General features: G+C 46.2%; 1 protein-coding gene across 7 annotated transcripts in view; it reads left to right on the forward strand.

The window, feature by feature from the left end:
- DPYSL2 (dihydropyrimidinase like 2) overlaps positions 1-12212 on the forward strand; it is a 91996-nt gene that overhangs the window by 60250 nt on the left and 19534 nt on the right. For all 7 annotated transcript variants that reach the window (XM_073324853.2, XM_073324854.2, XM_073324855.2 and 4 more), the window contains exons 6-8: positions 634-714; positions 1554-1622; positions 4995-5115. In XM_073324853.2, coding sequence (XP_073180954.1) covers positions 634-714; positions 1554-1622; positions 4995-5115 — 271 coding nt within the window. The remainder of the gene's footprint in view (positions 1-633; positions 715-1553; positions 1623-4994; positions 5116-12212) is intronic.

The raw sequence follows: 12212 nt of genomic DNA on the forward strand, positions 1-12212 counted from the left end.
AGAGGTTTCAAAAGTGGTCACGGATTTTTGTGAACCCCCCCATGTTTGGATGCTCAGCGTGAGACCCAGTGCACCTCGTTGTCAGAGGGGTGGAGCAACTTCCATCAAAGGCAGTGGGAGTTGCGGGCGCTGAGGATCGGGGCAAGTTGGGCACCCACGACTTGAGGCATTAAAGATGCCACTTTTGAAAATTTGGGCCTTTAGAGCTTCTACCGATGATGCCCTGGAGAATGTACCAATTTCTGTTCTGTGCTCCATTATAATAATAATTAATAATACCTATTTCTTATATCGTGCTGCTCATCTGTGAGTCTCAAAGTGCCTTAGAAAGGAGGCCGTTATTGTTATCCCCATTTTATGGATGGGGAAACGGCGGCACAGAGCGGTGAAGGGACTTGCTCGAGGCTCCTCAGCAAATCAATGGCCGGGGCAGGAACTGAACCCAGCTCCGAGTCCCAGTCTACTGCCTTATCTTTTAAGGCAAGCTAAAGAGAGCTTGTCTGTCTTGGTCGCTTCCCTTTTGTTTCAGTTTTACATAACAGTTTAAGTTGAAGGACATTTAAGCGACGAGAACACTGGAGTATTTGCAAGACCAAAAGGTATGTATCAAACAGTGTGCCTTCTTTCTCCTAGATATACGAGGTCCTGAGCGTAATCCGTGATATAGGTGCCATAGCTCAAGTTCATGCTGAGAATGGTGACATCGTTGCTGAGGTATCGTATCTGTTCGCTCTGTGGAATTTTAGCTGCATTGTGCTGTCAGGTGTTCAAACTCGAAAATCCCGCTCTTAAAACCCACAGCAGGAAATCACTAAGCCATGTCAAGGCGCTGTCTCAAGTAGCATAGACATTTCCATGTAGAAAGCCGAGAGAGTTCAAAATTACAGCCCTTGGAACTCCCAGTAAGAGAACGATAATGCCTCAAGTTTATTTACTAGCTTTTATTCCATAACAGTTACAAACTATACATCTCTTTGCCCATCACTGAATGCAGCCCCCGTGTATAGTAATATTACACAGCAGTTTAGGACAGGAAGTGAAGAAACATTTACTATACATTTTGTACAGCGCCTAGCACAATGGGATTTGGACTTGGTTGGCCTCTAGGGACTATCGCAATAGAAATATAAATAAATAAGTCAATAATTGGTTCCTGTTGCTGATGCCATACTTACTTTACACGTCATGCCTAGATCATGCAACTTGGAGTTGAACAGGTTTTCAACACGTGGCCTGCTAGTTTTGTGGGAAGTTTATTTTGTTCTTTCAAACCTGAAACGTGCAGGGTTGTGAAGTGAAATCAAAGGAAAGGTTGGCATGACAACACTGCGAATGAAATGGCCAGGATTTGCAGAGCTTTGGTAATTATCCAGACATGGGGAGTTAGTCTGAACGCTGGTTCTACTGCTCCTGCCTTTGTGAAAGTACCGTGGGATATCTAGAGAGCACAAAATGACAGGGATCTCAGTTTTACATCTCTTCCAAATATGTCCAGCTCCTGAAATGAGAAACTACATTGTTTTGAGCCATCTTCCTGTTTTTTTCTGCCTTAGGAGCAGCAAAGGATCCTGGAACTGGGAATCACAGGCCCTGAAGGGCATGTACTGAGTAGACCTGAAGAGGTGAGGACGTTTCACATTTTTCACTTAATTCCGCCTATTCTGGGTCATGTCATATACTGCCAGTAAGAACTTCATGCCTCGATTAATGTGGCCAGAAAAATAGTGCACGTCGTGTGCCCTAGGAAATGTTGGTTTCACAGACAGAAGGGAGGAAGGGAAAAGAGGATTTTGCGACTGGTAGTTCTTGTTTGCTTGTTCTGCCCGTGCAATAAATACTAAGATGATAATGATGATGTCCATTATATGTTGTTTGAATTACTGTGGCGCTTGTGACAAAGATATTTCTGTTGTGTCAGAAGTCTGGAGATCTCAAGCTGAAGACCCTTATAAGTATCATTAGCCCCCTGTTACAGCCTTGGTAACTGGGAACCAGAATGGCTCCAAATTTCAAAAATGCTCACTAGCTTCAGGTGGCTCACCGGTTAGGTAGCCAACTTGAAATGCTTTGGCCTCATGAGCAGAAGCACTGCAAGCCCATAATGACTTCTCAAGTCAATGGGAGTTGCTGATGCTCAGCACCTCTGAAAATCAGGCCTGTGGTATTTCCAACCGGAAGGCCCAAATTAGGGGACACTTGAAAAATTTGGCTTGAGATCCTTGCCCAAGGTGTCGCAGCGGGGGCTGTTGATGATGGAGGACCCAGATTATGTGACTCATCCCTCTCTGGTTCAGCCACTGGATTGTGCTTCCTCAAAACGTCACGGTAGTCTCTCTTCCCTCCTGGAACATCCTCGTTTTCACTGAAAAGAACTCATTTTCACTCAGCTATAACTGGAATTGCTATTTGCAGCTTGCAAAGTGAAACTATTCAGAACTTTGCTTCTCTTTCATTCTGGTCCTGATCCGGAAGCCCTTATTCTGATTTTACTTCGGCCAGATCCTGGGGTTCTTGCATATTTTAAACCTCAGCAAATTCCCATTAACTCAGGAGATTTGTCTGAGTAATGGTTTCAGGATTTGACTCCCCATTGGATTTTCACTATAGCTGAGTTCTCTGTGCTCCAAACCCTCAAGTTGTTGTTCATTGTTTACTTGGTCCTTGTTTGGGCAAAACTTCCTGAAAAGTCGGTGGGAATTTGTGCATAGGGTCAAAGTTCTATCTATCTTAGGTATTTATATTCTTGGGAGGTAGGGAAGCTCTAAGGCTCCTGTTTTACACGTGGGAAACTGAGGCACAGGCGGACCAAGTGACTTGACCAAAGTCACACTGAAAGTCTGTGGTGGAGTTGGCACTTAGGCTGGTGTCCTAATCATTGGACCATCCTTCCTCTCCCATTGATTGCGCTGGGATTAGGTGCCCACATCACACTGGAATTCAGTGGGAGGTGGATACCTAAATCCCTTAGGGTCCTTTTGAAAATTGTTGTGTAAGTAACAACACAGGATTTGGTCCTAAATTCTCTTCCCTCTGTATTGTGCTCCTCTGAGCTTTCAGTATCTCTGGGCTGGACGTTGCCCCATGGAATCTTGGCTCTGTGAGGGCTGTCCTTTCTGTACAAGGAGATTCTGATTGTTCCTCCAAAGTATGGGGGCTTTGCTAAGGGTGCCAGATGTGGTGCTGCTGAAAGCCCGGTGGGTGAGATCATTTTCACAGCTCCCTCCTCTTTTTATTTACTTTCCTTCTGCTTTGTTCAGGCAAGCAGCATCCAAAAGCATTTTAATGCCAGCCATAAATCTTCCAGTTTCAAATGCTGTTGCGGATTGAGAGGAACAATGCCCAGCCCGACTGGAACACAAATCCTCTCCTTTTCCCCCCCGATTGTTGGCTCTGGGGATGGGGACTGTTTCCTTTATGCTGTGTGCGAACATCTGCATCCAGATTTCCCATCCACCCTTGTATTCCTTGACATATTTTCCCGATTGCATAAGGAAAACAGTAACAGATGGTGGCATTGGAGGAAAACTGCATGACACTTGGGCCCAAAGTGCTGAGCACCCGCAACTCCCGTTGACTTCAAAGGGAAAAGAGGATGCTCAGCATCCTGGAGGATTAGCTCAGGCCTTCAACGTGCATCCTAAGGAGGAATCGGACTCTTTGATGTAATGGATGGGGCCGTTCCCTTATTTGGCTTGTTCGTTACATCTGCCTCCTGCAGTTAGAAGTGGATGCACAGACGCTCGTTCTTCCTTCAGCGTAATTCGGATGCTTTGCCAGTCGTGCTGCTGCCTAGAATGAGAATCAGCCCAAGTCACAGGGAGCCACCTTTGCACTTGAGGTCAGCTGCTGCAGTATAGTTAATGGTGCCTTGGCCACGTTCTGCTCCCTTGCAAGCCCATTAACAACAAAGGTTTAGTGACAGGCCTGATCCTGAAAGGGGCTGTGGAGCTGAAGTTTCCATTGGTCTATACCATTGGCCTAATTCCTGCAGGATGTAACCATCTAGTGGCAGGGCTGTCAGCTCTAGAATTGACTTCTCCCACTGGCTTACCAGAGCCTGCCGTCTTCAAGGCCTGTCCCTTTCCCCGGTACGGCGTTAAGGGGATGGGTTGCTGTTTATTTTGTTGGGTGTCCTTTTTCCTATGGATGAAATTTTAGGGCTTAATTGGTGCATTGGCATTGTGTTGGCCCTCTGCACAAGGGCAAATTTCACCAGTATGCCTATGATTGAATAAAGAAACTGACTAAAATGTGTAGTAATGCATAATAAGGGCAATCAATTCTCATGCTTCAGGGTGTGTTGCCAGCAAGGGTCAGGAAGGAATTTTCTCCCATGTAGAGCACTTAATGACTGTTGGATCGTTTATGGAGAAACATGCTTTTCTCCAATGCCTCAGGTATTTCCAGAGGAAACACAGAAGGACGTGATGTTAGATAGTAAAGTGCTCAAGGCAGGGATCACCTCGGTGCAGTGCTGAGCACACTGAGCGCACTCAACCAATAAGGATAATATTAGTCATGTGATCTGTCCTTGCATGGAAAAATCCTGTGGGTGAAATTGTCATTGCGGTCCCAGCTCCTGTAAATCAAGTAAAGGGATCAGAGTGTCATGACAGCTGTAAAGCCCGGATCCAACCTGGGGAGGAACTGAGGAAAAGCCCCAGTGGAGGGGGCATGGGAGGATGAAGCTGGGGCAGGACTGGGTGTAGTAGCCTGGACCAGCTATGGGGATTTTAGATGCTGCAGAGCAGCCTCTGTGCATGGAGGCTCTAAATTGGAGCCGCTCTCAAGGCTGCCCTGGTTTATGGCAAGGGCCAATCCAATCCCTATAGCACCTGGAATCTAAATGGCTTAAAGCCACCAAACCCACCCCACTCCTTTGAGTCCCCTGCACCCTCTGCTCTTAAGAAAACAAAGTTGTAACTGGGCGAGTCGGAAGAGCTGGCCACGCTAAGTCGAGCGTGTTCTAACGTACAGCTGGCTTTATCTTTTAGGTGGAGGCTGAAGCAGTGAACCGGGCAATAACCATCGCCAACCAGACCAACTGCCCTCTGTACATCACCAAGGTGATGAGCAAAAGCGCCGCAGATGTTATTGCTCAGGCCAGGAAAAAGGGTAAGTTATTCATAGATGGAAAAGTCCTCTGAGATCATCCAGCCTACCTCCCTGCCAAGCTGGGATTGTTCGCTGAAGGGCAATTTTCTAGCGTTGTCCAGTCTGGGGTTTAAATGTCCCAAACAATTGGCTCTGCGTCAGTTCCCTGGGAAGCCTGATAGGCTGTCAGAAAGTTTTTTCCTGATCTTCAGCCCAAATGTTCTCTCTCTGAATATTTATCCCATTACCCTCAGTAATTTCCTCCATTAGACAGTTATCAGGTGCCTCGCCTTGAATCATTTAGTCATATTACACAAAGCTCTTTCCGTGTAACTCAGTCCTTCCAACTCCCCCGTCTTTCTTTGGTACGGCTCTCTTCTGCACCCAGAAATAAACACAATATTCCAGGGGCAGCTACAACAGAGAGAAGTATTTTCACCATCCTGATGTCCATACTCCACATTGCTGCCTTGGGCCAAATTCAGCGCTGGCATTGGCTTTGGCTCATCGTCTTCTGCTTCTCAGACAGATGGGGGAGGAAAAAGCGAGTGGAGCTGCTCTTTAGCAGGGCATTAGCTTAAGCAAGGCAAGCAAATGACATCACTGATTTCCAGACTCAGTGGAATTACAGTTAAACAGCAGAGAGAGCTCCGGTTTCATCCCTTTATTCTGCTACCAAAGCCTTGTTACTTTCCATTTAAATCATCTAGGGTGGGCGTTGAAGCAGGAGGATTTTTTTCCCCTTTGCATTCAAGGATTGGATTTAATTTGATGCAGTCTAAATAAAACCAAACGAATACACAGATGACATCAGTTTCCATGTGGGGGCAAGGTGCTGGAAGAATTAGTTCCTACTGCAGCAAACTCCAATGCAGGGGGAGAGAATTCATGAGTGCTTAGACCCCATGATTCCCTTTAAATTAATTCAGAGCTGGTCAGAAGGATTGAGGGGGTTCTTTTTTAGTCACAGAACTGGGACAGCACAAGCAGCATCAGGCCTCATTTGGGACCGAGAGGGATCACCTAGAAATGAGAGCATAAATTCACGCAGCGATGGGACTGTATGTCTGAGCACTCAACAAATGACTGAATTTATCCTCCCAACACCCCTGGGAGATAGGGAAGTGTGATTTCCACTTTATAGGCCAAGAACTGAGTGATAGAGATATTAAAAAACTTGGCCAAGGAGGTTGTGGCAGAATCAGGAACTGAAGTTGGTTCTCTCGAGTCCCAGTCATGTGCACTAACCACAAAAAGCATCCCCCCTCCCTTGGCCACAACGGTAAAGACAGCCAATAGTGGTGGTAGTTTTGGGGATGTGGGCTAGCAGTCTACTAGCCCAGACCCATTTTGGGCATTAAGGAGTAACCCATCAGGTAAAAAAACGTTCATTGCTACGATGTTCGGTCCATCTCTGGTGGTGATTTTCCGGGCAGATGTAGGTGCTGGAAGTGGGTCAGTTTTTCTCTGTCACAAAATATTTGTCGTCATTTGTAGAACGGACTGATTTCTGTCTGCTGCTTTTATCAAATGATGCAGGTAATAAGACCCCTACCCCCTAATTATAAAATATGCCTCAGGCTGAGCAGAACACCAAAACTGTATGTCTCATGCCCACATGGTACAACTGTAATTCATAGAATATCAGAGTTGGAAGGGACCTCAGCAGGTCATCTAGTCCAACCCCCTGCTCAAAGCAGGACCAATCCCCAATTTTTGCCCTGATCCCTAAATGGCCCCCTCAAGGATTGAACTCACAACCCTGGGTTTAGCAGGCCAATGCTCAAACTCGTATCACTGAATACAATGACAATAAATGTAAACTACTTATATTACAGTAATGATTCTTAGCAGAAGAATGTTCTGCATGAATATATTGTGTGAATAACATGTACTCTGATGTAATCCCTACATGTAACTAACTATGAGCTACTAAATGTTTAATGCTACACCACTTTGAGCTATAATTTACTTTAAAAAAATAGTCAGCTGAAATCTTTCTATTGTCCCTCACAACCTGTGTCCGATGTGTTCCGTACTGTGTTTCTACACTTGTCATTGTCACAGTTGCCTGCATAGGATCCCATCAAATCTTCCCTGCGGCATTTGCATCTCCTCAGCTATGCTTCCAAAAAGGTGAGGATGACTTTTGGTGCAGGTGGCAGACCGTCTTTGAGGAACAAGATGTCCCGTACTATCTTCTCACCCATCTGGTTTTGACAGGGGACACTTGAAGATACTGAACTGTTGCATGAGTCCATATGTATAGCTGATAATTTGCACCTAATTGTGCAGCCTGAAGGAGGCCATCGTTGATGGCAGTTGCTCACTTGTTCTGTTCTTCTTGGGAAAGAACTCGTAGCACACGTTATCTAGACGCTAGCTTCTTACCACAGGATAGTAAAGATACCACTGAGACACCAAAGATACCACTGTTGACTTTGAAAAAGCTGCAGTTACCTCCCTTCAAATCTTGCTACTGAGCTAGGACTACTTGATTCAGCTACTCTTTGGTTCTTTCTTAACTCTCCGGTGAGGTCAGCTCAGTCCATGCCATGAATTCAAAGTAATGCTCCTAGGTTCTTCTCTGAGTGATGATCCCTGTGCGGATCCCAAATGTGGGGTGCGCATTCTTGCCAGGTGCCAGAGCCGCAACTGTTCACAGTGGTGCTGGTTGACTCACACGTGTGTCGTGCGTCCACTGCGTGGCGTGTCCGAGACCTTAAGAGGCCATGGGGATGGACACCACTCCAGTTCCCTCTTACCAGGCAGGAGGAGAGCCCGGAGCAGGGGGGATGGAGCATTGGATTGGATTGGGGATTGGGATCCAGACGGGGACCACACATCTCAAAGAAACCTCCAGTTACAGTAAGTAACCTTCTCCTCTTCTTTGAGTGCTGGTCCCTATGTGGATTCCAGACGTGGGAGAGTACTGAGTAATACTCGGCGTGAAGGCGGGTGCGAGGGCTCTCCAGAAGTCACAGTCTGAAGGATGATATGGCCAACAGCCGCATCTGCCACCGCGGCATGGGTGAGGGCATAATGGGTTGTAAAGGTATGGATGAAGGACCAAGTGGCCGCCCGGCCAATGTCCTGCCATGGGACGTCTGCAAGGAAAACTGCCGTGGCAGCATGAACCCGCGAGGAGTGGGCCGTGACCCCCGGTGTGATGGTGGGGGAATGCCAGAGAGCGTGTAACAGTCCACAATGCAGCGGGAGAGACGTGACGAAGAGTACTGTGACTGAAAGGGAGCTGAGAATGGGCAGGCCACAGACATATTAGCCCCGAGGCCAGAGGAGAGGGATTGCTGAGAGTGGATGTGCTTGGTTCATATCACAGACGCATCTCTAACGGTAAGAGAGCTGAGAAGGGGCATGCTTTGTGAATGCCACAAGCACAGGGTGGGGAATGCAGAATAGACACAGTCAGCACAGGCCACACCTTCGCACCCAAGACCAAGTGAGGAATTGAGATCAAGCAGTCTCAATGCCCGCCATAGACACAGAGCCCTGAGACTGAGGGTTGGGGTGTCCAAATGGGGGTTTGAGAGGCATTCTGGAGCATTCCTTCCTGCACATTCCTGCTGTCCAGGGCTGGGGGGAGGGGAGGGAGAGAAGAGCTCTAAATTCCTTCTCCACCCACTTCTCCAGATGCTCAGTTGCTAGCTTCAGCCAATTTTTTCCCATGTTACCGAAAGCTGAAGTAGAGTTAAATCCATTGACAGCATGAATGGTGACATAAGACACGTCCGTTCCCCGTTCCCTAACTACGCTGTGCATAGGAATGAATCTCTCTTCTTTGGGCCAACTCCAGTTTTGAAATAGAATTGATCTACCCCAAGAACAGAACACTGTCTTGGGCGCATAGATGCAACCTCTGAGACCAAGCTCCTCATTAGCACCCTGTTTAGTCCAAGTGTTCATCAGCAACATGCAAAAACCATGCGCAAATCTGCTTCCTTGCGATCTGCCTCAAGTTCTGGTATTGCAGAATGGTTGCCTGGCACTACTTTCAGTGCTCGTGCGAGGTCGTGAAACCCACCAGCAAGGTATACTTCAGCACCAGGCAACCAACTCTGTTCACACTTCACGACCCAGTCACTGAAGAGGAAGTTTGCAATGTTAGATTTGTTCTTTGAATTTGATGAGCTTTTCAAGCGTTGCTTTGGTAATGGTGTTAACACAATGGGGTCTCAAACTTCTTGCATTTGGACATTCCCCCCCCGTAGGTTCGCTCACCAGATTTGGCTGAGGCTTCATTTGCATAGTTGTCACCAACAGCAGCAGTGAATTGCCATGTTAGGCTAGGGATAAGGTTTAGCAGCTGATCAAGCAGCTCGCCAAAAGTTTTGCACTTGGCAGTGTTGGCATGCCATCTGCAGAGGGATCAGGGGGTCAATAATTGCTAACGTTGGCTAGCTCAACCATTGACAGATTTTTCTCCACCCAGACAATGTGTTGCTCTTTTGGGTTGTTCTTAGAGATCCATCCAAGTTGAAGAGGGAAAGTGGGACAGGTGCCAGGATATACTTCATCAAACCCTGGATATCAACATCTCTGGACTGGACAATACCTGTCACCTTGCTGACTATCAATAGTTATTGATTGTGCTGTCTGTTTCTTCTTTTGTTCATCTGTTTTGTTGAGGTTACCAAATGATTTGAGATTATGCCTTTTTTGTGGGATCAAAGAGGCCTGCCTCAACCCTTTTCAGCCTACTGGTTATAGGCTACTTCATTCCTTGTGTGCCATTCTCTCTTTATCACACACAAACTTCGTGCAGTTTCAGGTGGGGGCCACAGAAGACGTTGCAACGTTCGCAAGCAGCTCTCTGTTGTCTGGGCTTCTTCCAGGTTCAGTGCAACACGGATTTGTCATTCTTTCAGTCTCGGCTTTTATAATATCTCGGACAGCAGTTTCATTTGCAACCGTGCACTTTGGGGCAGCTTCTTCGTGGAGCTCTGTTGCTGAAGGCTGCATTCCACACATTTATTTGGCCATAGTTGTTAAAGCTGCCTTAAAATGTGCAGTCAGGTATTCCCTGGTCAGAGCCTTACCTTTTGTGCAAAGATGCTGATGCTTCCCATGGTCCTTGTTGAGAGACTGCTCTTTGGCCATATCATACCCGACATCACTGAAGGGTCTGGCAGTCCAGTATACTGCTTCTTGACTATCAGCCAGGGCATGATACATATCTGGCTTCTCCTCCTCCAGAAGTCTGGCTTCTGCTACATTTTACACAATCCCATCTAGCCCAATTCGTATGACCACACTGGACATCAAGTGGAATTGTTTCTGCAAATGTCTCAAGCTCCATGGATTTGTTATTGTCTCTTTTTGCTGCTATGAAATCTATCGGTAGAAGGGAGAAATCTCCTATATAGTTTTTCCAGAAGAGAAATGTATCTGAATAGTTTTTTCCTCGGATAACATAAGTGTCCACGAGCTGGTGGAATGATGGTTCATGAAGTCTGCCAGGTCATTTTGTGCTTCCACTCTGGTTCCTGTGTGTGCCTTCTGCACATCTTCAAATGCTTTAGTTCATGTTCAGGCTTTCTCTAAGACGCACGTCTTTGCATCTTTTGGGAGAACATCGTTGTTCATGGAATCGCTGAGCAACTTGTTGCCTCACTCATAAGTTGGTGGATTCTAACGCCGCACTTACATGCTTCTCCTCTTAAAGCATGGCTGATGACTGAAGCATCGTGGATGCTGGCTTCCACGTGGGTGTCTTGAAACTCACTTTCCTGCTTGATCTATGAAATTCTTTGCATGATGCATGCCTTCCACCTCGAGGAGATTATTGTCAAATTCGTTGTGATTCCTCCATTTAATCAACTGTGTTTTGCAGTAGAGTCCTTCATCGTATGCGTCTTAGGTCCAGTTTTGGCCCAGAGAGTGAAACGTATCTTGAAGGTATTTCATCATGGCGTACACCACGTTAACATCAGCTGCTGCTGCAGGAGTCTTTGGACTTTTTCTCAAATCCATCCACTCTACAAACAATGACCAATATTTTGCATTATCATATTGTGGTTGCATGATCAGTTGTATTTAGAAGCTTTCTTCCAATTTCAGTCAAAATTAGACTGTTACTTCAAGTTAGGGCCCTTTTTGTGGTTTTAAGGTTCTTCCAGATTGGATGCCCGATAACATTTAAACATTACATGACAGAGAAAACTGCACCACTTCTAGCATCTTCCTCCGCTCTGGTGAGGACCACCAGATATGTGCCCAGTGTGATAGCAGTGAAGTTTTTTTAGCTGATGGGTTAGCCTGACTGACAAAAGCATGTTTTTAAATCTGGTTGATAGACCATAAAAACTGCCTATTCATTGCACTCAGGCCATTAAACAGTCTTTCAGTGGCTGTGGAACTGGCCTGGAACTGAACCAACAACCTACAAATTAAAGGCTCTGGGGGCTGTTACTAATGTCCCATACCATCCAGAACAGTGGTCCATCTAGACCAGTATCCTGATCTAGATGGACCAGTGGCCAGTGCCGGATGCTTCAGAGGGAATGACCAGAACAGGGCAATTTATCGAGTTCTACCCTCTGTCGTCCGGTCGCAACTTCTGGCAATGCACCCAGTCGATATGGGCAGAGTTGAAATTCCCCATTAATATTGGGTTTTCCGTTTCTGTAAACTCTAATCTTCCTGAGCATTTCATCGTCACTGTCACCGTCCCGGTCAGGTGTTCACTAATATATTCCTACTGCTATAAAGTGCCAATGACGTATTGTTCAAGCGTGCAATTTCTAGTCATGGAGATCCTGTGATACAGTTTGCTTCATTTAAGATTTTTACTGTATTTGACTCTACGCTTTCTTTGACATATAGTACCACTGCCCCACCAGGCTCTGTCATTTCTATATATTTTGTCCCCTGTTATTACTGGGCCCTATTGATTGTCATCATTCCACCAAGGTTCTGTGATGCCTGTTCTATCAATATCCTCATTTAATACCAGGCACTCAAGTTCACCCATCTTCAAACACTGGAATACAAGCACTCAAAAAATTGGTCAATAGTGAATCGGACTCTTTTTCATTTGACTGTTGCTCTTCAGTTCCTCCCTGTACTTTATCAGCTTCTATCCTCTCCTGTTTACTAGG

The sequence above is a fragment of the Lepidochelys kempii genome, chromosome 26, assembly GCF_965140285.1.
Source record: "Lepidochelys kempii isolate rLepKem1 chromosome 26, rLepKem1.hap1, whole genome shotgun sequence".
Taxonomy (NCBI): Eukaryota; Metazoa; Chordata; order Testudines; family Cheloniidae; genus Lepidochelys; species Lepidochelys kempii.